This window comes from Neoarius graeffei, chromosome 7 (assembly GCF_027579695.1).
Source record: "Neoarius graeffei isolate fNeoGra1 chromosome 7, fNeoGra1.pri, whole genome shotgun sequence".
Classification (NCBI taxonomy): domain Eukaryota; kingdom Metazoa; phylum Chordata; class Actinopteri; order Siluriformes; family Ariidae; genus Neoarius; species Neoarius graeffei.
In genome coordinates this window covers 44,802,154-44,829,759 of record NC_083575.1, presented here as the reverse complement: position 1 = coordinate 44,829,759, position 27,606 = coordinate 44,802,154, and the positions used below count along the sequence as shown (strand labels likewise).

Here is a 27,606-nt window from a genome sequence, read left to right as displayed (position 1 = left end):
GGTCCGCGCTCAGCTTTCCGGTACTTCCTCGTGTTGCGGGAGGATAAAGCGGTGACGTCGGCGGACTGATTCGGTTGCAACAGCGCCGCAAAGGCAAGGATCTTCGGCCGAGCTGGAGAGATACGACGCGAAACACGCGCAGACCGTGATTCAATACGTTTATGTCAGGCAGGCGGTCTCATCTTCTGACGGAAATCATGCTTCGTCGCGGAAACGGAGATTAAAGAGACTCTGCAGCAGCAGCGCAGTCGCTACTCGAGCTTAACGTCGCGCGGTCTATGTCTCGGAGCCGCACGCACGCGCGCCCATGGCCTCGCTAAACAGGGACGAGGAGCAGCGATGGGTGCCGACGCACGTGCAGGTGCTGGTGATCCGCGCCCGCGGGCTCCGCGCCAAGGGCAAGCACGGCACGAGCGACGCGTACGTCGTGATGCAGCTCGGCAAGGAAAAGTACTCCACATGCGTGATGGAGAAAACCACGGAGCCCGAATGGGGCGAAGAGTGCTCGTTCGAACTGCAGCCTGGCGTGCTGGAGCCCGGGGGCCGCGACTCACTCCCAGCGGGCACCTGCGACCTCACCTTCACCATCATGCACCGCGCGCTCATCGGCCTGGACGTGTTCCTGGGCCAGACCGTCATCGCCCTGGATAAGGCTTTCCGCCAGCGTGTGTGCATGAGGAACGAGTAGGTTTATTTGCCTTTATGTTGGCTGTTTCTTATTTGCTTGTTTACATCAATGGCGTCAGTAGTTCCGTGTTCTTGCACACACACCAAAAAAAAAAAACCGCAGTAAGGTTTTGTCGTATTGGTAAAGGTGATGGACATTGCAGCCGATGCGTTTGCCTGGTTTTCAGTTTATATGAGGAGAGAGAGAGAGAGAGAGCTGCAATCCACTCCGCAGTCACGCCCTCATTCATACACGGAGGGAGGATGGTGAAGGGATGGATCCTAATGCCACCTGAGCAGCAGCAGCAGCGTGCTGAAGTCTGTCTGGTGTATTTCTTTCTTCAGTCTGTTTTCTCTGGAGAACACACAGTTTCAAGGTCACACCATAAACAGAGTGACAGATGCAGAGACTAGATTTTCTGTAAACAAACAAACCATTTCCAGAGAACCCATGTTCTCCTCCATCAGCTACTGCATTCTGTACATTTAAGGGCGTATTCACACCTACGTTGTTTGGTCCGGACCAAACGAACCAAATTTCCCTTGGTCCGGACCTTTTGGGTTGGTCTGAATACAAACCACCGAACTCTGGTCCGGACCAAACAAGCGGACCGAGACCGAGCTGCAAGGTCGGACTCGGTCCGGACTAAAGGAACCCTGGTGCGGATCTTTTGGAGGTGTGAAAGCAGACCGGACCTAATCCGACAGTTTTGCTTTTTTGTACCTCGGGAGCTTCCGTCGTTTGTCGAGCATTATGGGAAACAGAGTCTTGACACTCCACCGCAAAGTGCAAACACTGTTTCGGTTGTCAAGGGATCCTTACAACAGTCGTTCAGCCATTCAGACCAGTGGTAGTCTAGACTACAGAGTACAAAAAATGAGTAGGGGGCAAACGTGGGCCGAGGAAGAAACGCGTACCCTTGTGGATATATGGGCAGATGTCCACATATCTGAGCTTTTGGAGAGAACACACAAAAATGCCGACGTGTTTGCTGTATTCAGTGAGAAAATGAAGGAGAAGGGGTTCACGCGCTCCCCAGAACAATGTCGGCTAAAAGTGAAGAAACTCCGTCAGACCTACATTAAAATCAGGGACATGCTTTCAAAAAGTGGCGGTACTAGCGACTTGCGTGAAGAGCCAGAACTGTCACAACATGTGCGCTCATCAGCGCTATCCTCCGTGACTACTTTTGAACTTAACGCTTTGTGCGCGTGTCATCTCTGACCAATAGCTGAACGACCTCAGGGCGCGTGGCTTTGACGGATTTTGGTCCGCTTACTAAAATGTACAGCGTGAAAGTGAACCGCACCAAAATGAAAAAAAAAAAACAAAACCATTTGGTTTGGACCAAAGCAAGTGAACTATCGAACTATCCTGGTCTGAATACACCCTAAGTTAACTTTAAGCCTACACAGGCAGTCCTCATCAGTTACATAGCTTAGTCAGAAATGGGAATTGCATACTACATGTAAATTCAGGAGCAAGATCAATGTAATTCTCCTATTTTATATTAAACTTTGGTCAAATATCTCTCACGTTTTGTGCAAATTTTTTTTACCTTGCGCAATACCAGAAAAATTCAGTTGAAATCAAGCCATTTGAGGCGAATTTGTCCGCCTCTGAAAAAACGTGGCATTTGGATTTCCCGACAAACGTTGATTTTCGTGACGGCGCGTGCAGGAAGCCTCCCTCTGAATCCTACGTCAGCGCTGGTTTGTTAATGAGAAAACAACCTGGTGGTTTTCTGCAAATTTCAACATTATCACGTAATTATTAAAATGGTTAACAGATGTATCGTAGGAGGGTGTAGCAACACCAATCTTGACGGGATTAGTACTCATTGTTTCCCAAAAGACTGGACAATAGGAGAGAAATGGGAGCGCTTGGTCTACACAGGCTGTGCACTGAAACCGTGCAAAGCTCTCACAGCCTGCTGGTGCTTCTGCAGGTAACGTCACGATTCTGGCTACAGACTCCCTTGGGATTTTTCCAGACGCGTTTTGTTGTTTTATTTTTTTCTGCTATAGACAGATGGCCTTGTGCAAAATTACCCTTCTGGATGAGTGTGTAAAGGGACATGCTTTTCATATTTAAAAAAAAAAAAAACACCACACGAAATTGGCCCAGAATATGCACTTTAAGGTCGGTCCGTATCGTGAAATACTATGACCGAGGTCTTTGAAAATACTGACCAAGGCTTCTGGGCCAAGGTCACAGTATTTCATGATACGGACTGACCCTTAAGCTGGTAATGTATATTAACTTTTTTTTTTTTTTTTTCTTTACCAAATTCTAACAGAAAATGAGAGCGCCCGAAAGGGAAACCATATTTAGAACAAACCTGCTACCAGCTCGTTTTCAGCTTTCTCCTGAAATGTTTTATTTCGTATTCATCAGGGTAGTAAAACTCACTTTTGCTGTGAACACTGTCGTTATTGCTATCCATGCTGTAAAATTAATGCTATTATACTGATACATCTCAACAAACACAGCAGCAATTTTTTGTCAACATTTATTTTCACATGTGAAAATAAATGTTGAAAAAAAATTGCTACTGTGTTTGTTGTTGTGAACGAGCAAGTCGCCAAAGGTCCGTATTGTAGGATTCCGGACCTCTCACAAGCCAATCAGAGCGCACAATTTGATGGAAACCGGACCGCGAAAAAAACAAATGTTTACCAGCTGGGAGATCCGTACCGTGACCGAGGTCTTGAAAATGCTGACCGAGGTCACGGTATTTCATGATATGGACCGACCTTAAGCTGGTAAATTTATTTTTTTTCTTTACCAAATTCTAACAGAAAATGAGAGCGCCAGAAAGGGAAACCATGTTTAGAACAAACCTGCTACAAGCTTGTCAAAAACTCACCCTGGCTGCTTGTGGGCGGTTTCCCTTCGCGAAAATCTCAACCAACTGCTGTTTACGGGACACAAGGACTTGTTGAACTTGGGATCCATGAAGATATTTCGTTTCGAGCCGGACTGATTCACATAGCACTGGATACTTCTCTGGAAAGATGTGTGCGAGGACAGCTTGTACACATCGCCATTTTTCTTTGTTGCGGACATGAAAAAGTTGCACAGCAACATGTTTAGTTCTTCGCCAGGTATGTCTTCCACCTTTCGACCTTCACTTAGGTTTCGACAGAACTTCCCAAAGGCATTGAGGTCGTAGGTCATCTTTTTTTTTTTTTTTTTGTATTTTCTGCCCTTTGCTCCTCAATAAACTGCTGGATTTACTTGGATTCGCAACAGTTACAGGTTTTCGGCTTTCTCCTGAAATGTTTTCTTTTATTTCGTCTTCATCAGGGTAGTAAAACTCACTTTTGCTGTGAACACTGTCATTATCGCTATCCATGCTGTAAAATTAAAGGTGGGGTATGAGATTTTTTTCAGGAGTATTTTTTACCATATTGCTTGAAAAGCTCCTCACACCCATGTTGCAAGCAGTACAATAGAAGGTTTGACCCAAAAACAAAATATTTTAATCCAGTCTACAGTGTAAAATAAAGGAAAAACGCCATCCAATCCTATCGAGGTACCACCTCAAAATGATTGGATACTGACACGTCAATCAGACTGAAGCCCGCAAGCAGCCCGTCCCGTGTGTGTGTGTGTGTGTGTGTGTGTGTGTGTGTGTGTGTGTGTGTATGAGAGAGAGCGAGCAGCCCCTCCCCCAACCCGCGCACTGCGAGCAGAGTGTCACACAGAGTGCAGGATTTTCTCAGTGCGCTCCCTCCAAACAACGGGGATTTACACGAAAACGGAAGGAGATATTCACAAAATTCTTTCACAGTGAGTGCTACAAGGCTCTCCTGAACACACTGATGTAATTTTTTTTTTGTCTGTAGTGTAAAAAATGAGGTCACTAGAGCGAGTTAAAAATGAGTGACTTTTCTGCCAAGTTTATAATGGCAGTCTATGAGGCTGCGCAGCTGTCCTCTCCTCACTTTCAGGCTTCTCATTCAAAAACTGTAAATCCTATCGTGTAGGTAGACACATTGTGTGAATCAGGACAAGTGCGGCTACTACTTTTGAGAAAATTGTGTGTGGAGTGAAAATTGGGGCTGAAAACGCAGTTTAAATGAGAAAGTTTGAGCTATTTTTCCAAGCTCTCTCCACTCTAACTTAACAAGCTCCACTGGTGTGTAACGCAATAGACACCCATTATAAAGGCTGACTTTCTCAGGCTTTATAAGGGGGAGGAGGGGTGGAGACGCGGGGGGGTGGGAGCATGGCGAGGGCAGGTGTGTTTCTTTTCAAAATATGGCTTGCGGAACCGTTATTCCAAAATCTCGTACCCCACCTTTAATGCCATTTATACTGAGAAATGCTAATAAACGTTGACACAAAATTGCTACTATGTTTATTGTGAACGAGCGAGTCGCCAAAGGTTCGTAACGGGTCCATATCCTAGGATTCCAGACCGCTCGCGAGCTAATCCGAGCACACGAGTTGATGGAAACTGGACCGTGAAAAAAAAAAGCTTAGAAATTAAAAACCAGCTTGTATACTAATCTGGATAGTATTGAGTGTGCCACTGGTGACACATGGTTACGTGGTGTCTTTATGATTGGCCTTTTCTCAAAATAGGTCACTCGCACACTTTTTTTTTTATTTCTTATCCAGAGATCTAATGTGAAACAAACTGCTTAGAACAGGCACCATGTAGCTCTACATGCTTAGAGGATACAGTGGTGTTTTTCTGTAGGTAAGCTGGGTTTTGGTCCAAATCCCAGTTTCCAGTAAATTGCTTGTTAATCTGCAGTACATTACCTCTGTCAGGGGCTGCAGTACAGTAGTTTGTGTAAAAAAAAAAAAAAAAAAGCTTTTTGGTATACAGTAACCTGGTAAACAAAGCTTTCTTATATTCTAATCTAACATTCCTGTTCTAACTAATGAAGGTATGTATGAACTGTTTGTAATTATTAAAATTGGGGTGTGTTGGATGTTCAGGAATGGGGCTGGACACTGCTATGGGGCATGCCACCACAAAGAGTCCAGTTAGTCAAAAAATAAGTTTTTATTGGCTATTCTAAAGCTACAGTTAATTATCTTGGAAAAAATAAAGGGTCATTTGTTGTAGCCAATCCAGAGAAATGAGCAAAAATGTTTAAGGTATTGTCATCTTAACAGAAAATCCGGTATGGAGGAACTAAGGTCTAAATTGTGATGTGTAAACTGAAATTAATGCATAACACTCATTTATTTAGCCTGCAGAGTCATAAATATAGGTTGTTTTACAGTATAGTAATTTGGTGACCGATATATTTTGCCATAAATACCTTCCTTCATCTATATGTGGATCATTTTGGATGCACTTTCATTTCAAATCGCTGTATCTCAGAATGAACTTTTGCTACACTGGATTCATTTTATGGTCACATGCCCCATATAATACATTAGCATGGTAAAAATATAACCTTGCAGTCCTACAGTGATATTCCAATGTATCACATGCTTGACAATTGTAAATATTTTTTATAAAATATTATTTTTCATAATATTTTTCAATTGATTTTAAATGTGCCATATGGAAAGATTAGGTTTGAAAAATTTCAATTATTTTGTTAAACATCTGCCAGATGCAGACCACCTTATTGTTATATATATAATATACACTTTTTTTGTTTACACATGCAGTCCAGGTTACATTGGAAGGATTTTGATTGTTAAAGAAAAAGCCTGTAGCTAACTAATATTGGTAATATTTAATGCTGTTATCTGATGGCTACATATATTAGGTTTTTGTTGCACTGAAAATTATTGTACCAGAAAATTTGCATGTCTTGGAAGAGTCATTTTAACCATAGCATGGTTGTTAGTACCAGATCAGCAGAACTCCTGGTAGACGCACAGAATTGTCATTCACTCAGTGCTTTTTGGTGTGTGTGTGAGAGGGATCCCAGGAGATCAGCAGTTAATGAAATGCTCAAACCAGCCCATCTGATACGAACAACCATGCCACTGTTAGTCACCAACATCTCGTTTTTCCCCATTTCTGATGTGAACATTACCTGAAGTTCTGTATCTGCATGAACTTGTTCATTGTGTTGCTACCACATGATTGGATAATGGCATAAATGTACAGGTGTTCCTAATAAAGTGGCTGGTGAGTGTATGTATGATAGCATGAAACTAATTTGTGGCTCTAACAATCAACGTGCTCCGTTATAATACCATTCACTTAAACCAGAAATGTATCTGATTTTATACATCATGCTCATTATAATCATTGTTTATTAAGAGTTTACCTCTTGCTTACTGTAGATAGTATGGAGAATTGGTATGAAGCAGGACAATTAGACCGACATAATGGGCCTCGTTTATTAAGCTGGGTATGAGCTGTTTTATTTGTAAATCTTTCATACAAGCACTTACACAAATTTGATGTTAATGAAAATCCTGTAATTTCGGAAGAACATTCGTATCCTACTCATGCTCACGAGTGTGTGCAAATTTACGCATAAGAATAATTAATGCTTATTGATCAAAATTAATAATTAATGCTAATTGATCAACTTGCTGAGTCACCAAAACACTTTGCTTTGAATAAAATAAGCAGTTTCCCTGTATGATGTGCTTGGTATCCACGATCACTTGGTACAGTAGATAAACTTTTTTTTTTTTTTTTAATTTGCAGTATATTTGTCCTCTCGTCTCTGAGCTTTTCCTTTGATGGAGATTTATGGCCGTCGCCAAATACAAATCAGTTGTGCCATGCATGCACATGGTAAATTATGGGTGACTAGTATTCATTAACATATGCATGTGAGTGGTTCTGAAGTTTTTGTATATCCGGCAAACATTTTTCTTTTAATTTGGCTTATGCAAACATTTTACATGCAACTTGACTAAAAGATTGATAAATGATGCCTAATGTGTGTGAGAGTGTGTATAGTAGGTACTTGGGGTATTTCTTGAGACAACTGTTCATCCTCACCACTTCCTTTGCATATCTAGTTAATCAAGTTGGTGGGTGACCTAAGACAAGACTCTGAGAAAATGAAGTATGTGTTTGCTTTGCATGCTTGTTTCTCTGCAGTATGTACGTACTATTTTACTGTGTGTGAGTCACTGTTGGTAACGGGGTCATTTCTGTGTTGTGTTGGCGTTGTCCTGGATGTACAGCTGTTATGTATGTAGGTTAGGTTGTTGATTTTGTCTGACTGCATGTGAGGAAGTATAGCATTTTAAAATGGTGACACAGCAGTATACGGCATGCTTTTTAAATATGGTATTTTAATAATCAAGACTCATTTGAGGGTTAGTCACCATTTACCCAAATTCATGACCTGGCATTTGTGGTGTGGCTTCAAATTGTTAAGATGGATATATTCACCATGTTGAACAAAATTTAGGTGGTGTGTGATGGCTGATGTTTGAAGAGGAAATGAAGTGAGCATATCTACAGAAATTGGCAAACTTCAGTATCTAGTGCACGTTGGAAGTGGTGTTAAAAAAAAAAAATTCCATTCAGTTGTAAATGGGCCAGATTCTAATAATACCATTAAGCTAAAACTGAGTATGGATGTACTATAGATGATATTGAAGTCAACAAAGTCAGGCAGGTCATGTGCAAAAACCACAAGCTTGCTTTACAAGACAAAATTGTCTGTAGTTTTCCCTTGATAGGTTTTGCTGCTATTCCATACGTTAACGCAGACATTTTAGCAATTAAACATGGTGTTGTTTTGGCTGATGCAGGATAAGGATAATCAGTAGTTCTGATTCCAGCATTAAAGTCCATTCTCCAGATGTAGCCAAATTTAAGATCTACACTTGTGCCAATAGTGTGTGTGTGTGTGTGTGTGTGTACACAAGCAAAGAGAGAAGCAGGTATAAAAGGAAGTAAAAACTGCACTTGAAACCTTGCTAGATATGAGCAAATAATGAATTGGTTTGCTTTTTTTTTTCTTCTTCCAGGGTCCTGCTCCCCTTTTATTTAGTGACTGTGTATATAGTGCTAAATCCAGCTGTGGGTGTGAGTGACAGTGACTGTAATGGTGCATGTGTGCATTGGTGCAGATATGCAGCTGTGAGCAGAAAGAGGAATCTGTAGCATTTCCTTGCAGCGTGGTCATATTAATCTCTGGGTTCATTACATTATGAAAGTAATGTTGGTGTGCATGTATGTGTTGCACAGTTGTGCAGATCAATACTGCTGATGAGCATTTGATGCTGGGTATGTCAGCATTTTTGCGTGTGTACATGTATACACCTAGCTGGGATATACAACTACGATGAGTCATTTTAACACAGCTTGCTGAAAGCAAGAGGAGAAGAAAAGGAAGCCATGTTGCATATGTGCATTTATTCCATTTTACCCACAGAGAAGTGCACAGTAAAGTTAGCATTCAATGGGGAGGCCAAAGAAGGCATGGCTCACAAACCAAATTTGAGTATCTACTATTTGTTAAAGCTCCATTTTGATTGATAACCAAATGCTGGGCAGCAAACTCCATCTCATTATATTCTTTTGAAGAAAATGTGATCCACCTTTGTAAAAAAAAAAAAAAAAAATCACATTATACCTATATAATGGGTATAAGGATTATTGCATATTGTCTTGTCATTTAAAAAAATGGAGTAATTTTTATAGCTAGTTCCATGTGTAAGTGTTTAAATGAATGGCCCAATAGAAATGGTCCAAAATGTGGAGTACAATTCAAGGCTATTACAATGTTCTCTGTAATTATTTGCACCCCTTGTAAAGGTTAGTTAGGAAAAAATCCACCTTTTGAAGTAGCTTCATCTCACACTAGAGAAGGGGGGGGGGAGAGAAATTCAACATTTTAATTGAAATCTATTCAGAAAAAACAAATCTCTCAAGAAATGTTTTGGCACCCTGCATTTTATACTTTTTACAACCTCCCTTTGCCAGTAAAACAGCACTGAATCTTCTCCTATAACATTTTTATAAGGTTGAAAATGCAGAGCAGGATATGAGACCCTTTCTCTTTACACAATCTCTCCACATCATCCAGGCCTTCTCTTGTGTTTTCTCTCCTTCAGCTCACCCCACAGGCTTTCAATGGGGTTCAGGTCAGGGGACTGAAATGGCCATGGCAGAAGCTTGATTCTGTGGTCAGATAACCATTTTTGTGTTGATTTAGACATAAGATTCAGATCTTTGTCCTTCTAGGAGATCGAGTAACGACCCAGTTTTAGTTTCCTGGTGGAGGCAGCTAGATTTTTATTTAAAATGTCCTGGTATTTCATGGAGTCCATGATGACATGTACCCTAACAAGATTTCCAGGGCCTTTGGAGGAAAAACGGTCCCAAAACATCACAGAACTTCCACCATGTTTTACAGCTGGGATCGGACTCTTTTTCCGTTATAGCCATCCTTCTTTTCATGTCAAGCCCACCTTGAGTGTTTATTGCCAAAAAGCTCCATTTTTGTTCCATCAGACCAGAGAACTTGGTTCCAGTCAAAGTTATAGAAGCGCTTCTCAAACTTCAGGCACTTACATTTGTACTTAACTGATGAAGGCTTTTTTTTTTTTTTTTGTTACATCTTTCAAATAATCTGTTGGCATGGAGGTGGCCTCTGATAGTGGTTTTGGAGACTTGGAAACCCCAAGATATTACTTTTTCTTATAATTCACCAACCATGATCCTTGGAAATTTTTATTTATTTATTATTGGCCTCTTTTACCCTCCTTCTCACTGTACATGGGGGCAAAATAAACTTGGGTCCTCTTCCAGGCAAGTTTAACAGTTCCAATTGGTGTCCCCCCCCCCCCCCCCCCCCCTTATTTATTTATTTTTTTAATTAAGATTATTGCCCTAACAGTACAAATAGACATTTTCAGGTGAGTAGTTTTTAATTTTATTTAATTTTATTTTTTTAAATAACCATTCTCTGACTGGTCAACACACTTCTCCCTCATTTTGGTTTGTGTGTTCTCTTCTCTTTCCCATGTTGATGGATGACTAAGGGAATTTGGCCTCTGCGTAACCTCATATTTGTACCCCAGTTAATCAGGAAGTCATGGATTACAGCTTCACTCCAATCAACTCAAAACTCTACAATTTAAATGGGAAACATACTTCAGTTCCATGGTGTTCACTATAATTTGCAGGGGTGCTAAAAATAGTGTGACGTTTTTGTTGAAAATAATTATTTCCTGATTTTTTTTTTTTTCCTCTTCATTTAAAGCCCCCCCCCCCCCCCCCCCCCTTTTTTACTAATCTTTACAAGGAGTGCACTTTTGTGCACAATTGTGGAGGGCACTGTAACTATGTACAGTAGGTAGTATGTAGGCAATCATTAAAAAAATGTTTATAACTTAATGTTGATTGCTTTTAGTGTCGTCATGTATCAAATGTGGTATATGCAACACATTTTGCAAACTGTTGTATAAGGTGGGTTAACCCCCCACCCACTGGAACGTGATTTCACTGAAAGGGTAGGAATAAGGGTGTCTCTCCCCTCCCCCTGGCTACACAGGTTAATGAGAACTGTAGTAATAATTTTATATAGATGCGTTTCTGTCACTTTAGCATGGTGGTGACATGGTCAAATTCTCAAGATGAAAGCTTTTCAAATGATGTATAAAATCCTGGTGTCCCTTAAAGTCCTGGTTGTTAACTGTATAAAAAGGTTCAGAAGTTGTACAGTCACCTACAAAATAAACAGTTTGTGGTTTTTTTTTTTTTATTTTTTATCTTATTTCATTTTTTTATAATTTAATTTTCACAGAGGTCCTGCAAAGTTTTGGAAGTAATATTTTTGTTTTGAAAGAGATGTGCAAGTATGAACAAAATGGCACTGACCCAGGAAGTGCATCAGTGGGGGTGTGGGGGGTTTATTTTTTAATATGTATAAAAATAAGGGCGGCACGGTGGTGTAGTGGTTAGCGCTGTCGCCTCACAGCAAGAAGGTCCAGGTTTGAGCCCCGTGGCCGGCAAGGGCCTTTCTGTGCGGAGTTTGCATGTTCTCCCCGTGTCCGCGTGGGTTTCCTCCGGGTGCGCCGGTTTCCCCCACAGTCCAAAGACATGCAGGTTAGGTTAACTGGTGACTCTAAATTGACCGTAGGTGTGAGTGTGAATGGTTGTCTGTGTCTGTGTCAGCCCTGTGATGACCTGGCGACTTGTCCAGGGTGTACCCCGCCTTTCGCCCATAGTCAGCTGGGATAGGCTCCAGCTTGCCTGCGACCCTGTAGAACAGGATAAAGCGGCTACAGATAATGAGATTTTTTTATATATATAAATAAAATTGTGACTTTCATTTTGAGGCTTCATCTTGTTAGGTGGTAATAATATTAAATTGACAGTTGATTCACATGATCTTGTTCCAACCTTTACTTCTTTATTGATCTACTTTCCTTCTTTGCAGATCTAATCACCACTGAGTTCAACACTACATTTCTGAGCATTACCATTATATAATATTGTGTGCCATGTGCTTATGCATACAGCAGGTGCAACTTGAAACTGATGGCTCAGCTTCCAGCTCAGCTAGTCTATGATGGGTTTCTCACGTTTCATTCTCATATAGTCGTCATCATACAGTATGTCTCAGCTGGTTAATCTTATGGCTTCATGCACAGGATCTGTTTTTAAAAAAAATTAAATACAATATTTTGCTTCTGTGTCCCAAGTCCCTAGATCAATTCAGACCTTAGTAGGACTGTTCACTAACTGCTGTAAAAAGTTATAAGTACAAAGTTGTCTGGATGGGATATGAGGATAAATGCTGTTTATGAAGCCTGGACAGTCGTCCCCTAATGTCCTGCTAGAATTCCCAGTGTCGCTATGTCAGCATGTCATCCTGTTCCCTGTAAAACCATAAAAACATTTATGGAGATGTATGAAATAGGAATTGAAGGGTTTATTGAATCATTCTGTGGCTTTTTTTTTTTTTTTAATTAGATTTAAGGGACGTGTTGAACTTTTCTACAGAACAAATTCTCTTTATTACAAGCTAGAAAAAATTAAACCTGTGGAAAGTACATCATTCTTCCATATTGAATCCTCTGTTTTGGCAGTGTGCTTTATGTACTGTACATTGTGCAGAATCTAGTTCTCTTTCAGAGGTATGACCTGTAAGTTTATTTAAACCTCATGTATTTGTATTGTGAAATTTGAGCAAAGTGGGGTATTGGGTTCACACAATTGCACTATATGGAGTTTAATTAAATAAAAGCTTGTTTAACCTTGACTATTCCTGCTACCTGTTTTGAGAACAGTATTTTAACATGTATGATAAGGGAAGAAAGGGAAAAGAACAATTTTTTTTTTTTTTCCTCTAAAGTCATCCAACTAAGCGGTTTTCTTTTCTCCCGCAGATGGTACAAGCTTCATTCTAAAACTGGAAAGAAGGAGAAAGAAAGGGGGGAGCTTCAAGTAACAGTGCAGTTCACTCGCCATAACCTGACAGCCAGTATGTATGACCTCTCCATAAAGGACAAACCTCGGTCAGCCTTCATCCGGCTGCGTGAGCGCATGCGTGCCCGGAAGCGTGGTGGGGATGAAGAGTCCTCCTCGGCCATCGTGCCTGGGGGTTATGGGGCATTGGCACGCATGCGGGGCCGTCTGCCAAGTGATGGTGGTGGAGAGGAAGACTATGAGGATGATGAAGGAGGGGAGTTGAGGAGGAGTAAAATGAGGAGTTACTTTCTGCACGGAAGGTTACGGAAGTCTTCGGACACGCGTTCTAGCACATCTCTGGGCTCCGAGAGCAGCGAGTCATCTTCCAGAGGGGGCAGCCTTAGCCCAACTGCTGGCATCAGTGTAGTGGTCTCCGACCTCTCCAATTCACCGAGCAACAGCAGCAATCTGACTGCAGACAACAGTCCAGGTACACACACACACACACACACACACACACAATTATTGCTTTGTGTGAACTATAACCTGTCCTCAGTTCACTGTTTTAACCTTGTTATTCTGGTCCAAAGCTATAAATTTAACATTTGCCTTTCAAAAGACTAATCCCAAATTTTTATCAACTGTTCCAGACCAGTAAAAGGCCAAAGCAATAATATTTTGATTTTTACTTTTGATATCATTTATTACTTATAGACATTTTGGTCTTCATAAATGTAGAAAGACAGGTATACATGCAGTTTCTATGGTCTTTAATTCCTTCTCGCTCTGTCTCTCTCTCTCAGAGCACACAGTAGCCCCTTCACCACTAGTCTCTCCTGTTAAACAAGTGTTTGATGAGGCTTGCGATCTTAGCATCCCAGTGCCTCATTCCCTGGCCACTGACGGTGATGCCCACATTCTCCTGCCCTCTGTCTGTGTTAATGGAAATCCAGTTGAGACCTCTCCTCTTACCCACCAACCCCCCTCGCTGGTACTACAACAACCTAAGCCACAGACAGCGACCCAACAAGAATTGCCGAAAACTCCTCAGACAAGCCTACCAGAGAGAGGCAAACCTACTCGGGCCCAAACAGCCCAGCTCTCAGAAATCAAACCTCAACCTAGTCCAGAGTTTCAGACTCGGCAGCCTAAAGTGGAGTCTAAATCCAAGCCTGACCTGCAGTTCCCTGCAGTGGGATTGCTGCAGAAGGGTTCTACACTCTCTGTATCCTTGCAGAACCTCTCTCGCCGTAAAGAGGAGCCACAGGGTGGAGGGCCTCTAGATGGCCGCCGCTGGTCCTTTGATAAACCAGGAGAGGAGGAGAAAGCAGCCATTGCTGCTGCACTGGAGCATACTGGGTTGATTGCCGATGAAACGGTGGTGGAGACAGCTGTGTCTGTAAGTGAGTCAGAAGTTCAAGGCAAGAAGAAGCGAAGCTTTTTCTCGCATGCACGGGCTGAAAAAGAGGAAACTAGCCACGCTCAGCCAGCTGCAGAGGGAAGACACAGAGGCTGGTTCAGCTCTAAGGATCCAAACACTAAACCAAGGTAAAAAAAAAAAAAAAGTGCATTACCGATTTGATTCCATGATTTGCATATAAATGTGTGCTCAAGTTGTGATGACATTTAATATCAGAATAGCCACTGCAGATAGGACTGTTGCCCCATTTAGCTCATATGTTCTCTTTTTTTTTTTTTTTTTTTTTTGCTTTTTCTCTTTGCTCCTATACTTCCTACATTTGTCCTTAGTGTACTGTTTGGCTATTTCCTGTCGTTAGGTCCCTAGCAGTGATGGACAGAGCGTGGCTGATTTTTTTTTTTTTTCTTTATTTGTATTAATTAAAACACACTTCAAGCCTTAAAATAATAGACTCTCATTTCTCTTTACTTAGTTGAGCGGTTCTTGACATGGATTGCTACAATTGTGGAATCGGGCTATTTACTGTATGTTTATTGTTTACTGTTTGATCTCAAACACATTAAGGCGGCAAGAAATTGCACTAATTAACTTTTGACGAGGCACGCCTGTAAATTGAAAAGCATTCCAGGTGACTACCTCATGAAGCTGGTTAAGATAATGCCAATAGCATGTAGTGTCAAAGTAAACGGTGGCTACTTTGAAGAATCTAAAATACAAAACATTTTTGTTAATCATTTTTATGTTCCATATGTTATTTCCTAGTTTTGATGTCTTTCAGTATTGCTCTACAGTGTAGAAAATGGTCAAAATACAGAAAAACCTATGAAATGAGTAGGCATGTCCAAACTTTTTGACTGATACTGTAGCTAACATTTTCTGTCCACCTCAAAATTAAATTATACAGTATAAAAAAACTGAATTGCAGATATATAACGTGTAACAAATCCGTGCCATTGTGGCTCCTACTACTGTCTGGCATCACAATTAATTTTTATATATAATCATTTAAGACACGACCTACAGACCATCAACTGATCTTGGTATGGTTGCCAAAAGATACCTCCAGTACTTCATTGGGTGTTTCCTCTATCGCTATTCAGAGTGTAGCAAGCTTTTCTTTTTTTAAAATGTAAAGATTTTTCAAAGTAGCCACCATTTACCTTGATGCTTTACACTCTATTGGCATTATCTTAACCAGCTTCACAAGGTAGTCTCTGGAATGCTTTTCAATTAACAGGTGCCTCGTCAAAAGTTGATTTAGCGTAATTTTCTTGCCTTCCTAATGTGTTTTAGATCAAGCAGTAAATAATACAGTAAATGGCCTTATTCCATAACTGTAGTAATCCATAGTATGTCAAGAACTGCTCAGCTGAGTAAAGAGAAATGACAGTCCGTTACTTTAAGACATGAAGTGTCTCTTAATAAAAATAAAGAAGAACCATTTGCATTAGGTGTGTGCAAACTTTTGACTGGTACTGTATATAATAAGCTGTGCTGTATGTGTATAATGCTGATCAACCACAAATGAGCACTTGGAATCCTCATAAAATATTTCAGGGGAGGTTCAAATCTGAAATCATCCCCACTATGCCCCTGAGCTCCACTGATTCTTGTTCCAGGTTGGTATACTGCTTAAGTGGTAAAGGTGCCAATGCCTTGTGGTTGTTTTGAGGAAAATAAACACAGGAGATTTTGTATAACTGGTAGATCTGTCAATTCCAGATCTATCGTCACCCTTCATGAAAACGAGAAAACATGAATATAATGGATGTACTGACCTACTTTGTATGACATTCTGGGCTTAAACTATGGGGAACATTGTATACTCTTTGATCCTTTTTTTTTTTTTAAGCTGTATAGATACCTCCCCCCCAAAAAACAAAAACAAAACTGCTTGTTTCAAAATGTGCTCAGCACCTGCCAATTCATACTTGGCTATGTTTTCAATTGATTGAGCAACAACACTGAACTCTTGTCACATCTAACAATGTCAGGGACACTTGTGAAGGGATCTTGGCACACTTCTCCATACAAATCCTTTCAAGCGGTGTGTTATTCTTAGTTTTGTGCATGTTGACAGTCGGGTTCAAAACCATTGTGAAGCAGTTGTCCCATGCCATTTGCTGTTTATTTGGATGTTTCTTTTGGGTCATTATCTTAAGTTTCAAGAGCCAGATATTAACCTCCTGGCAGAGGCATCCAGCTTTTTGGGGTAAAATGTAAAAAAAATCTCATTATGCAGTCAGTATTCTAAAGAGCCTCTGGATAACCAGCCACAAAAGAGCTCCAGCATATCAATGAAGGCATCAATGGTTGTATGTGCTTCCCCCCCCAAAAAAAAAAACCTCATACTAGAGCCCTGCACCCGCCGCAAAGCAGTGCGGTGCGGGACAAATTTTGAAAGCTCATTGCGGGCGGGACCGGAAGTGCACATATGCGCGCGGGAGTGCACATATGCGGCGCGGGTGGGAGCGGTGATAAGCTGCAGTCCTGCTAACTAAAAACGTGCTTGAAATAAATTTATAAATTATTAATTTGTCTATTTATATATATATGTATATGTGTGCGCTGAATATTTTATTTGGCATTAATAAAAACATTTTAAGATGCCTAAATTTACAGAGAAAGTCAGATTGCCAGATTGAGTGAGAAATGGCATCTTAAACTTGCCATTGATCACCCTAAGGGGAAATTCTTTGATCACCCTAATGACTCGCAGTTCACACCCAGCTAGCAAGAGAACCATGAGTGAATTGATTTACTTGTTGTGTTAGTCTACAACTTTAATCAGAGAGACAGGTTACACAGTGACGGTAGGCTTGACTCGATGCTATCCCAGAAATCCTTCCTGTAATATGCAAATGTGGCTGTCCAATCAGAGGCGGCCAAATTTGCATATTACAGGAAGGATTTCTGGGATAGCATCGAGTCAAGCCTACCGTCACTGTGTAACATGTCTCTCTGATTAAAGTTGTAGACTAACGCAAGCAGTAAATCAGTTCACTTCTTTTACTAGCTCTGCTTTGCAATAAAAAAAAAAAAAATTGGTATAAAGCAAGCCCATTCACTTTATGCTGATCAGAGAATTACAATGGTTTCTCATGTGATAATTTGTGATTAAATATTTTAATCGTTTGACAGCACATTATTATTATTATTATTATTATTATTATTATTAACCCCATCGACAGTAGTCGGAGGGGTTATTATTTTCACCTGCGTCAGTCTGTGTGTGTGTGTGTCTGTCTGTCTGTGTGTCTGCAAGATATCTCAAGAACCAATGGATCGATTTGGACCAAATTTTGTACATGTGTTGCCAATCACCCAGGAAGGAAACCATTAAATTTTGGAGGTCAAAGGTCAAGGTCATGGCAGAACTTCGAAATTTTCGCCAAATGTATTAATGACCTAAAACTTGTGAACAAAGTAAAAGGCTTAAGGTTAAGGTCATTGTCAAGGTTTGTCACTGATTGTTAACCCCTAGTGATGGCTGTGCAGGCGGGGTTTGCACTCGTTAGAGTGTCCCTGTCTAGTTATTATTATTAGAGATACTACATGCTGTATTCAGAAACAAGGTAAACAATAACACGTGAGCTGTAGATATTTATGCTCAAATCCACTCAAAGTAGGGGGCGGGGCACCATCACGCTGTGTCAAGACAAGAACTTTCCTGAGAAATAATGCGAACGTCTGCATCATGCGGGATTTGCGGGCGGGAGCGGGACAAAATATGGCAGGCGGGAGCGGGACTGAAAATCATAATTCTTTGCGGGCGGGAGTGGGACTGCACAATGCGGGCGGGAGCGGGACTGAAAAATCCGACCCGCGCAGACCTCTACCTCATACCACAGGGAAATGGGTCAATTTAAAAGGTAAGAGCAGAGTTCCTGTATACATCCCCCCCCCCCCCCCCAGGACAAATATTTAGTTGCATTTATTTTAAATGTTACTGAGTGATGTCTTGAATTTTACTACATAATTTTATAAGAGAAAATGCTATTCCCCCCCCAATAAATTGCTAATTGTACTGGAGTTGGTTTGTGTAACCAAACAGTTGTCTGTGTCATAGTGGTTAATCTGTAGACACAGATTATGAACGGTGTGTGATAGATTCAGTGTAGACTGCTGTTGAAACTCACCGAATGTTCAAATTTTCATAGAAAAGTAAACTAAATGAAGGTGTCCTAATTGTACACCAATGTGATTGATTTCATTACAGGCCTGAATTATTTTATTCACTGCCCAAAATCACATTTAGACTATAGGCACCTTTTGGCTTTGCTAGTCTCACTCCTTCTTTGATATGGTTGGATGATCATTATGGGGTGTCCTAGCTCTGCAATGCTAGCAGTCTGCAGTGCTGTAAGAGAAAGCAAGTGTGGTATGATTTTTTTTCATTTACTAATTTGAGGTACATGTACTGCATAGTTGTGTGCATATGTGTTTTTAATATATAAAGAGGTGTCCTTTAAACTTAACAGGTTTTTACAGAGAATTGTACCCTGACTCTGTTCTGTATTGACCTTAACTGAAACCATTCTAGCCTTCAGTGCTTCATTTTAAGGTTATTTATTAAACTACCAACATGACTACCTAATCTGTTATGTCATCTAGCCTGGTTTAATGAGTTATATGATAAGGTATTTGATCATAAAGGGTTTTGTAAAACAACCTGGCCTTTCCTATTTTTGGCCAGTACTGGCTGTTTTTTGTTGCACCTGTACAATACAAATGTTTGTTATTCTCATATATACAAGTCTAAGAAATCTTGCAAGTTGGATGTTAATTGTCTCCGCATATAATTTTGACATTCACAGACCATGATAGTGACCTATTAGGAGCAGTTTTGTCATTAAATGTAGCTTGGAGAGACTAATGCATTGAAACTTGCATAACGTGGCTAAAATTCAACTTGGACCTCCTCCTGAAATAGTTTGAGTCATCAGGTTTAAATGTTATTTACATGTGTCTAATGTGTATTCACACTTTCATCTTTGTCCTGCTACTCAAGATGCATAAAATGACCAACTGTAAACAGGGTTCAAGACTCACTGACATGTTACCAGTGAGCTGGTATTTGAGTCTGAATTCTTGGCAATGCTGTCAAGTATATGCTGGTGTTGTGAAATATCCTATGCTTCCATTCAGTCATAAAAATATTGCCATGTTTGTTTAAATGATGTTCATAAACTTGATACTCTATAGCTTTACTAGAGTAACATTTCAACCATAGCCTTATTCCTGAAAAGGTATTGCCCCGAAAATTCATGGTACACACAAATGCAGTACTTAATGCAGGCAATAATATAATTTGTTATTAAAGGTTAAATTGATAAGATGGGTGTTGTCTCTAATGGGGTGACTGTGTGCCTTCCATTCCCAGCCAACTGGTTGCTTCTCAGACAGACTCCAGCACCACCCTCCCCCTTTTATTCTTGTCCCCCACTGACCTCTCAGAGGGAATGACTTATCAACACACTAACCCCTTCACTTCTGCCTCATTCATCTCTCCTGCTAACCCTTTCTTTCCACTACTTCAGCAGAATCCATTTTTCCAGGAGCTGCATACTGTCACTCTAACACTGGCTTTGCCTTTTCTCTGTAGCCCATCCCTCGATCAACCTGAAGTGCCTGCCTCCAGACAAAGAAACGCCACCCCTCCTCTACATGTAGTTGAAGCTAGAAATGCAAAGGGAATCCTAGAGGATGGAGCATCACATAATCTTACAACTTCCTTTTGCAGAACTGAGTCTTCAGATGAATCTGATAAATATACCCAGTGGGATGATTTTATTGGTGATCAACTGACTCTAAACTCAAAGACTGGTACTTTGAAGATGACCATCCTCCCTTCTTCCTACCTGAATGAACCAATTGATCCAGCACCCACATGTGGTTACTGTGACCTGATTGTGTCCAATAAAGCTCATGCTCTAGTTGGTCTAATATGATGCAACCCCAGCATGCACTTTAATTGCAGATGCACTTCCTCACATTGAAGCTGAAGATAATTTTATGGGCTGTAATACTCAGAAGATTGACCTCAATTTTTGTTCCTCAGGATGCTTCTGAATTTGACTCCTTGTTGCCTCATAACTCGGGCATAGATTTCTCTGACCTCAATGCCCTAGCATGCCCCTACTGTACACTTTCAAACTGCATGTTTATTAAAGACAGTCAGAGCAGGTTCAGTCTGCCAAATAAAGACTTCACCAAATGCAATGTCTGTATCATCTGTGGCTCCTGAACCCTCAGCACTCAATTCAGAATCATTAGGTTATTTAGGCCTGGATGAAAAGTCTGAACATGAAATGGTCAAGTGCATTTCTGCCAAGAGGCAGACAGATGACCCTAAAGGATCTGTAGAACTCTAGAAGACATCTCTGCCTCACTTTGATATTTTGGAAGCATCTTCCATGGTAACATCAGAATCTCCAAGCAGGGGTTGTAATGTCCCAGAGTCAAAGTGTGTGCCCCCCCCCCCCCCCCCCCCCCCCCAAAAAAAAAAAAAGGACAGGAAGTTCAAATCAGATGATGGTACTGGAGATGTAGAATTGAAAGAGTCCGCTATTCAAGAAAGAACGTGCTTGGATGTCAATCCAGTAACACCTCCATTAGAGTTGTCCATTCCCTTACAACCTAGTGGCTGTGTTACAAGGAAGACTAACAGTGGAGAAAGATGCTGCAGGTAATCCAGGATGTGGATCATTAGACAGAAGTGAAGTTAATTTTATAGGTGGCAGTTTTGAAATCAAGAACTTGAAGGTTCTTATGGATTATTCTTTTATAGACTCAAGCAACAAGTCATTTACAAAGGAGAAAGCCAGTGATTCACCACCTCATCCATCCAAGGGAAGTTTCAGGATTGACCATTTACCTAAAACCCTCAGTGAACTTTGTGAGGTAGAGTCATCAAATGGTAGCAGACAGACACAATCATCAGCACTGTGTTCTGGGTATGTGCTCTCCCATAGCCTTTCAGAAAATGTAGATTCTGAGCAATACCTCACTTGTATGTCACAGCACGTCTCAGTATGAGCCTTCAAACCTACCAGTATCGCTGAACTTTTTGCCAAAATCTGTCTTTTCACAGAATACCTTGGAAAATTGTGATGTTATAAAAGAGGCCATAACAGGTACTGTTCTAAATTAATCGGTACAAAAATATGATCCCCCAGTGGACACAGTGATGAACCATGATTTGCTACATGATATAATTCCTGATATCCTTGAGATGATGACAAGGGCAAGGGAAGAACTTTTTTTTTTTTTTAATGTTCAATCCTCGTACAGTTATGGATAATGACATTTATTCAACTGATCCACATCAGGCCAACCATGTGCAATGCGATGGTGCTCCAGAAGACCTGGAGATTATCACAGGTTTGTGTCCATCCACTGAGAATACGTGTATATCACTTTCATATCCGAGCCAACCTCTAACATTACTCAGGACTTGGTTATGACCGGCTTGCTCCTGGACTTGCATGCTGTGACCCATTCTGTTGGCACAAGCCCTGGCACACACCCTGTGCCTAGGGACACTTGCACAAACATGGAATTGTGTCCTGACTCTAAAGCATCACAAATGAGCAAAGAACTACTGCAGATTTTGTTCCACAAGGGGAGCACTTGGTCAGTGTTATACAGTGGTCTGCTATTCAACCGCTGCTCCCTGAACCCTCAACCTTGGATAGGCTGACTTCAGGGCATGATCTCTTGAATTCTGCCTTGGATTTGCTTGACCTGTCCCCACTAGCCTCCTCTACACTGTATGTAGAAGTAGGTATAAATAGTCTGCTACTCTCCCCCTTTCCTATGCCCTCTGCTCCAGCAAAATCACATAATGCACTGGCTGCTGCTGCTCTTCCCCCTGTATTTGCTGCTTCACATGATTCTTTTCCTCAGGAAGAACATCAGAGAGCCTGTCATCTCAGCAGGTGAGGTCAAAAGGGTGATCTTTTGAGATGAAATCAATTTGTAGGCGTATGTATGAGTAATGTAGAGTCTCTGCAGATTCTGTGGTCCGTGTGTCAAGTCAGTTTAACTTGATCAATTCTTCCATATGTATGTACAGGACCTAGACAGGCTTGAAATACTGGTTCTCCCAGACCCTCAGTGTAAACGGAAGTACACAAACAAAATGAATATAAAAAAATGCAAAAATTGTATACAAGTAATAAAATGCACTTAAAGGCACACGTATACCAAACTACACAAGCAGAAATGGTGCGAATGGAGTAAATGGTGCAAACGTAATGGCTTAATGGATATGGAAGTATGTACAATGTGCAAATAATGTTTACAGGATGAGGTGTGTGTGTGTGGGGGGGGTTAAATTAAGAGTAGCAGTGTAGTTATTTGGAGGTGAAGGAGAGAATTCTTTTTTTTTTTTTTAATAAATATAATACACGTAAATAGGAACTTTAACACTTGTTCAGATCTGCATGAAATCTGCAGTACTCAAACATTATCCCAAATTCTTCTGGTTTGTCATTAAGGAGACTGTTTGGTTTAGAGAGTGATTTACTTTAATCTTTTTCCTGGCTGGTGTCTTTCTCATGCTTTCAATCTGAACTTTGTTTCAGCCTTTTTTTTTTTTTTTTAATTAATGTTTAAATCAGACTATAATTTATGGTGGTGTGGGGTGTTTAATTTGTTGTGGACTATTTAACAATTAATTTACTCTTTTTTTTTTTTTTTTTTTTTTTTCCCTTCTTGGTGCATAAACTCCCTCACCTTTTCTATTCAGTAATTAATGTCTGTCTGCATGCCTTGTGCTATTTCTAGACTCCTAATATACTTTGACTCTCTTGTGGTTTCTGCAGTGGTGGGTGCATAGATGTCCTTTTCCCTGGACCAGGGGACTATGTGACTGCTTCTGTCAACATAGTGTTCATTTCAGAGAGCTAATTAAATCTACAGCAATTAATGTATGGTCTTGTTGATCTTACATTACTGTCGGAGTCCTTACATATCTTTGTTTCTCCCATCTTTGGGTGTTTTTAGTCCACACCCAGTGAAGCCTTTGACACCTCCAGATGAGAAGAGGTCAGAAGGACGGTCTGTGCTAGAGAAGCTCAAGTCCACCATTCATCCAGGACGAGGTCACCAAGGAGACCAGGAATCTGAGAAGAAGGTATAAATAGTTTAAGCATTTAATGTTACTGGTCCTAACAGTCAAGAGAAATGTGCTATGACAGGAAGGAAAGAACTTCCATTAAACATTTATAGGGTTTCGCTGTTACTACTTTACATTCTTTGGTTAAATGATCTAACCTTCAAAGCTTCTATGTAGAAATACTGAGGAAAAATTGAGCATTTCCCAATCAGGAAGGATTCTAAGTAGAAGACATTTATGAAGCTAAGACTTCTTTAACTACACAAAGAACCCTTGGGGTGGGGAAAAATCCTTTAAGTGCAGGCAAGCTTCAGTATCACAAACACCAATTTAAAAAAAATCAGTATAGTTATGTTAATGTCTTTTCAACAACTTCTCAGCTCTTGGTGGAGGGTGGAGGCTCCTACTACCATCTGAACCACAGTGAGCTGGTGTCACTCCTGCTACACCGGGATGCTGAGCTCCAACAAGAGAGGGAGGAGTATGAGCGCCGTGGCTTGTTGCTAGAGAAACGAGAGATGGAGTTAAAGAAGATGAGAGTTTTAATCCGAGATCTAGAGGATTACATTGACACGCTGCTCGTCCGCATTATGGAACAAACGCCTGCACTGTTGCAAGTTCGTTCCAAAATGAAATGACCCAATAGAGATTCAGCAAACATTTCACGGTCATGTCACAAATCTTCCACAATCCCTGGGCAGATGTTGCAACCTTTCACTGCTACTGCTATCATGTAAATGTAGAATGAAGCATTATTGAACAGGCACAGAAAAGATATTTGGCATTCTTTGCTGTCTCAAAATACAGTGTCCACCTCTGTGAGCCTCCCATATGTGGCCATGTGCACCCACCCACCGCCTTTCCTGACTCCCACAATTCTTATTCTAAAACAAGAATTTCTGGGAAATTTTACTTGGATGATACTCGCTTCCTCTAAGCAGATGTGTAAGAGGTGCATCTGTCCAGCTAGTTACCAAAGCTGCCTGTCAATCAAAGGAAGGTGTGGTCTGGTTTTTGGAAACTCGGGTGAAAATTTTGCTGCTTGAAATAATGTTATCCAAATCTTTTGTTCTTCCTTTCTCCTCACATTAATGGGACCTGTCTCATTTAAGCTTCTGAAACTATGCTGCTTGAACCGACTGATTCTGTAGTTATCAAGTTTGGGAGGGGGAATCCCCCAGATACAACTGTGAAAGGAAGTAGAATCGGTCAATTCACATCTGCTTGTGCCTCATGCCATGTCTTCCGCACTTTATTGCTAAGCATAAAAGTAGAGGCGCGTGCACACACACACCAACATGCTGGTTCCTCAGTCTGTCTGTTAACCAGTCCCTTTCCCATCCGGCTCGAGCTAACATGCACACATTGCTACCAGTGCTTTCAGGTGTAATGAACAGGATGTATACTGTTCTTACTGCATATATGCCACTCTGGTGAGATGCCAAATGCTGCCTTATCATATGTCTCTGTTCCGTTCTTGCTGAAACCATCACTTTTCAGCTCTGTACCTTACCTTGAAGTGTGACTGTAACGGACTGTGTGTTCTGGCCTGATTACCAACACACTGTTAGGCTAAATCAGGTAATGTTATAGGCTCTTACTGCCTCAGTGTTGAGTGATGAACAAACAGTACTGTCTGTAAGGGAGGTGGAGGATTATGGAATACTACCCGAAGTTGCTATAATTCAGTGTTGCAGTGTTCCCAGTGCAGTCATGGCTCCGGCCTGTGACAATGTGCCTGCAGTGTTGTTCTAATGTTACTCAGATGTTGCCACTATCAATGTTTTTTGCAGTGTAGCACCATCTGTAGTTGTGTGGTAGCAGCATGTGTAACAGCACTTTCAAACCACACATACACTTAATTAAATGGTTCTTCCTCAAAAGCATAAGTACTGAGCAAACACGAATACATGCACATATACACTGCACTAGCTCATTCTCTGAACCTAAGATATTTACAGTATTCCTGTGCTACTGTAATTCTTATAGTCCAGCTAAGCTAGAAAATCAGAGATCAATATATTACATGTAACTTGTCAAACTTACAATTAGAAGCACTTAAGGTTTCACATGTTCTGACTCTTACTGAATTATGATCTCTAGCTCTTAGGTTGTGATTTATGTAAATTGAATGACTTGGACTGGTATGGTACTGTCATTTGAGCGGACTCATGGAATATTAATGTCAGTCAGAGACTAAAGTTTACAATTCTTAATAAACCTGTTTTAACTTGTATAAAGGATATAATATTTATGCTTTTTTTTTTTGCCCTTTAATTTGCTGTTCCCCAGAAGTTATCTAATGCTCTAAGTTCAATTTTGTTACGTTTACTTTCTCACCTTTTTGTTCCATTTTATCAGCTATTGACTTTTTTCTTTCCCTTTTAGAATTTTAATGCTTTTAATGTTTACTCCCTGTTGGAGAATATGCTGTTCTAGTAAACTGACTATGTTCATTGAGATGTTTTCTCTTTAGAAGTCTTATAATGTAGGAAGCAATAGTGCAGAGTGCTAAGGAACTATGAAAAGCCAGATCAGCAAGTTAGGTGGTACAAGTGCCCTTGACTGTCATATTGTGGAATGACGACCGAAACCATTATGTGATTTTTGATTGTTAATTTGTTTATCAGAGCTGCATTTCTATTTTATAAAAAATAAAAACAATTGTGTATTCCATTCCTACACTTTTTTGTTCCTGCAATTCTTAAAAAAAAAAATTACCATTATCCTAACTTTTATTTTAAATAAACATGGACTACCATACTGGATTATTTAACAGTTGACTGGTATATAGTAATGGTGATGGTTCAGTTTTTTTGCATTTAATTTGCTTTTGATTTCATAAATCCATGAATTTGAGAGAACATGTCCATGTGAAGCTGACTGACGCTGACTATTCCACAAGGATCAGAAATGGTGTGTCGTTTTTTTTTTTTTGTTTTTTTTTAAATGGAGTCTTTCCTTGAGGTGCTGTTCTTTGGGATGTCCAGGTTGTCTTATGGCAAATGTTTGCAGTTTGATTATTGTATTGATAATTGAAAGGGAATATTAAAATCAGCTCTCTGATTTGTCCTTTTGCATCTCTCAATGGAAATAAACACTTTTCACTTTGGGATGGCATTTTGGGTGTTTTTTGTGTAGTCAGTGGGGGATGAGAATTTAGATGTGATGTGTAGGTTTCAGTTATATAACAATGGTAATATAACAGTCAGCATGGGGATGTACAGCACACACCTATGGCTCTGGAAAAAAATTGAGACCACTTCAGTTTTTTCTTAAATCAGCATTTCTATGTATGGCAGCCATTTCATTCCAGTGTCTGTACTGGAATTCCAACACAAGCACACCTCATTCTACTTTAATGAGGCACTGATTAGGTGATCACCTGAACCAAATCTTATTTAATGAGGAAACATTATAAAAACCACTGCTGTGGTCATCACCATCCTCTTGCAATAGGACCAGTTTGGATGGCAAAAACAGTTCTAGTACTACCTCATCTCTCATCTCATTATCTCTAGCCGCTTTATCCTTCTACAGGGTCGCAGGCAAGCTGGAGCCTATCCCAGCTGACTACGGGCGAAAGGCGGGGTACACCCTGGACAAGTCGCCAGGTCATCACAGGGCTGACATCTAGTACTACCTTTTAAACTTAATTGTAATACAAAAATATCTATTCAACATACCAAAAAAGCTTAAAAAGAATTTTTGAGTGAGAAAAAAGAAGGGTTCAGTCCTGGCTTTACTGGCAGAGGGATACAGTGAGTGCCAGGTTGCTTCCATCCTCAAAATTTCAAAGACTGCAGTTACTAAGAACAAAGTCAAGCAGCAGGCACTGGGGACAACAGAGTTACAGACTGGCAGAAGGTGAAAACACCTCTCCACTAACTGGGATGAGTACCAGCTTCTTTGAATATCCCTCAACTACTGTAGGATGAGGTCAAGTGACCTACAAAAAGAATGCCAAATGACAGCTGGGGTTAAGTGCAGGGCAAGGATGATTTGAAACAGGTTCCTCCAGGTGTGGTTGAAGTCATGCAAAGCTAGAAAAAAGCCCTTCATCACTTGAGAAGCAAAGA

General features: G+C 40.6%; 1 protein-coding gene across 2 annotated transcripts; it reads left to right on the top strand.

The window, feature by feature from the left end:
- Window positions 1-26,639, top strand: rab11fip5a (RAB11 family interacting protein 5a (class I)). 2 transcript variants are annotated; one of them, XM_060925731.1, is made up of 5 exons: window positions 1-684; window positions 12,965-13,476; window positions 13,790-14,534; window positions 23,416-23,545; window positions 23,908-26,639. In XM_060925731.1, exons 1-5 carry the CDS (start codon window positions 308-310, stop codon window positions 24,163-24,165), a joined length of 2,022 nt encoding a protein of 673 aa, XP_060781714.1. In that variant the 5' UTR covers window positions 1-307; the 3' UTR covers window positions 24,166-26,639. The 2 variants fall into 2 exon arrangements, with proteins under 2 accessions (XP_060781714.1, XP_060781715.1); XM_060925732.1 differs by lacking the exons at window positions 23,416-23,545; window positions 23,908-26,639 and adding an exon at window positions 20,012-20,888.
- Window positions 26,640-27,606: the final 967 nt, after the last annotated feature.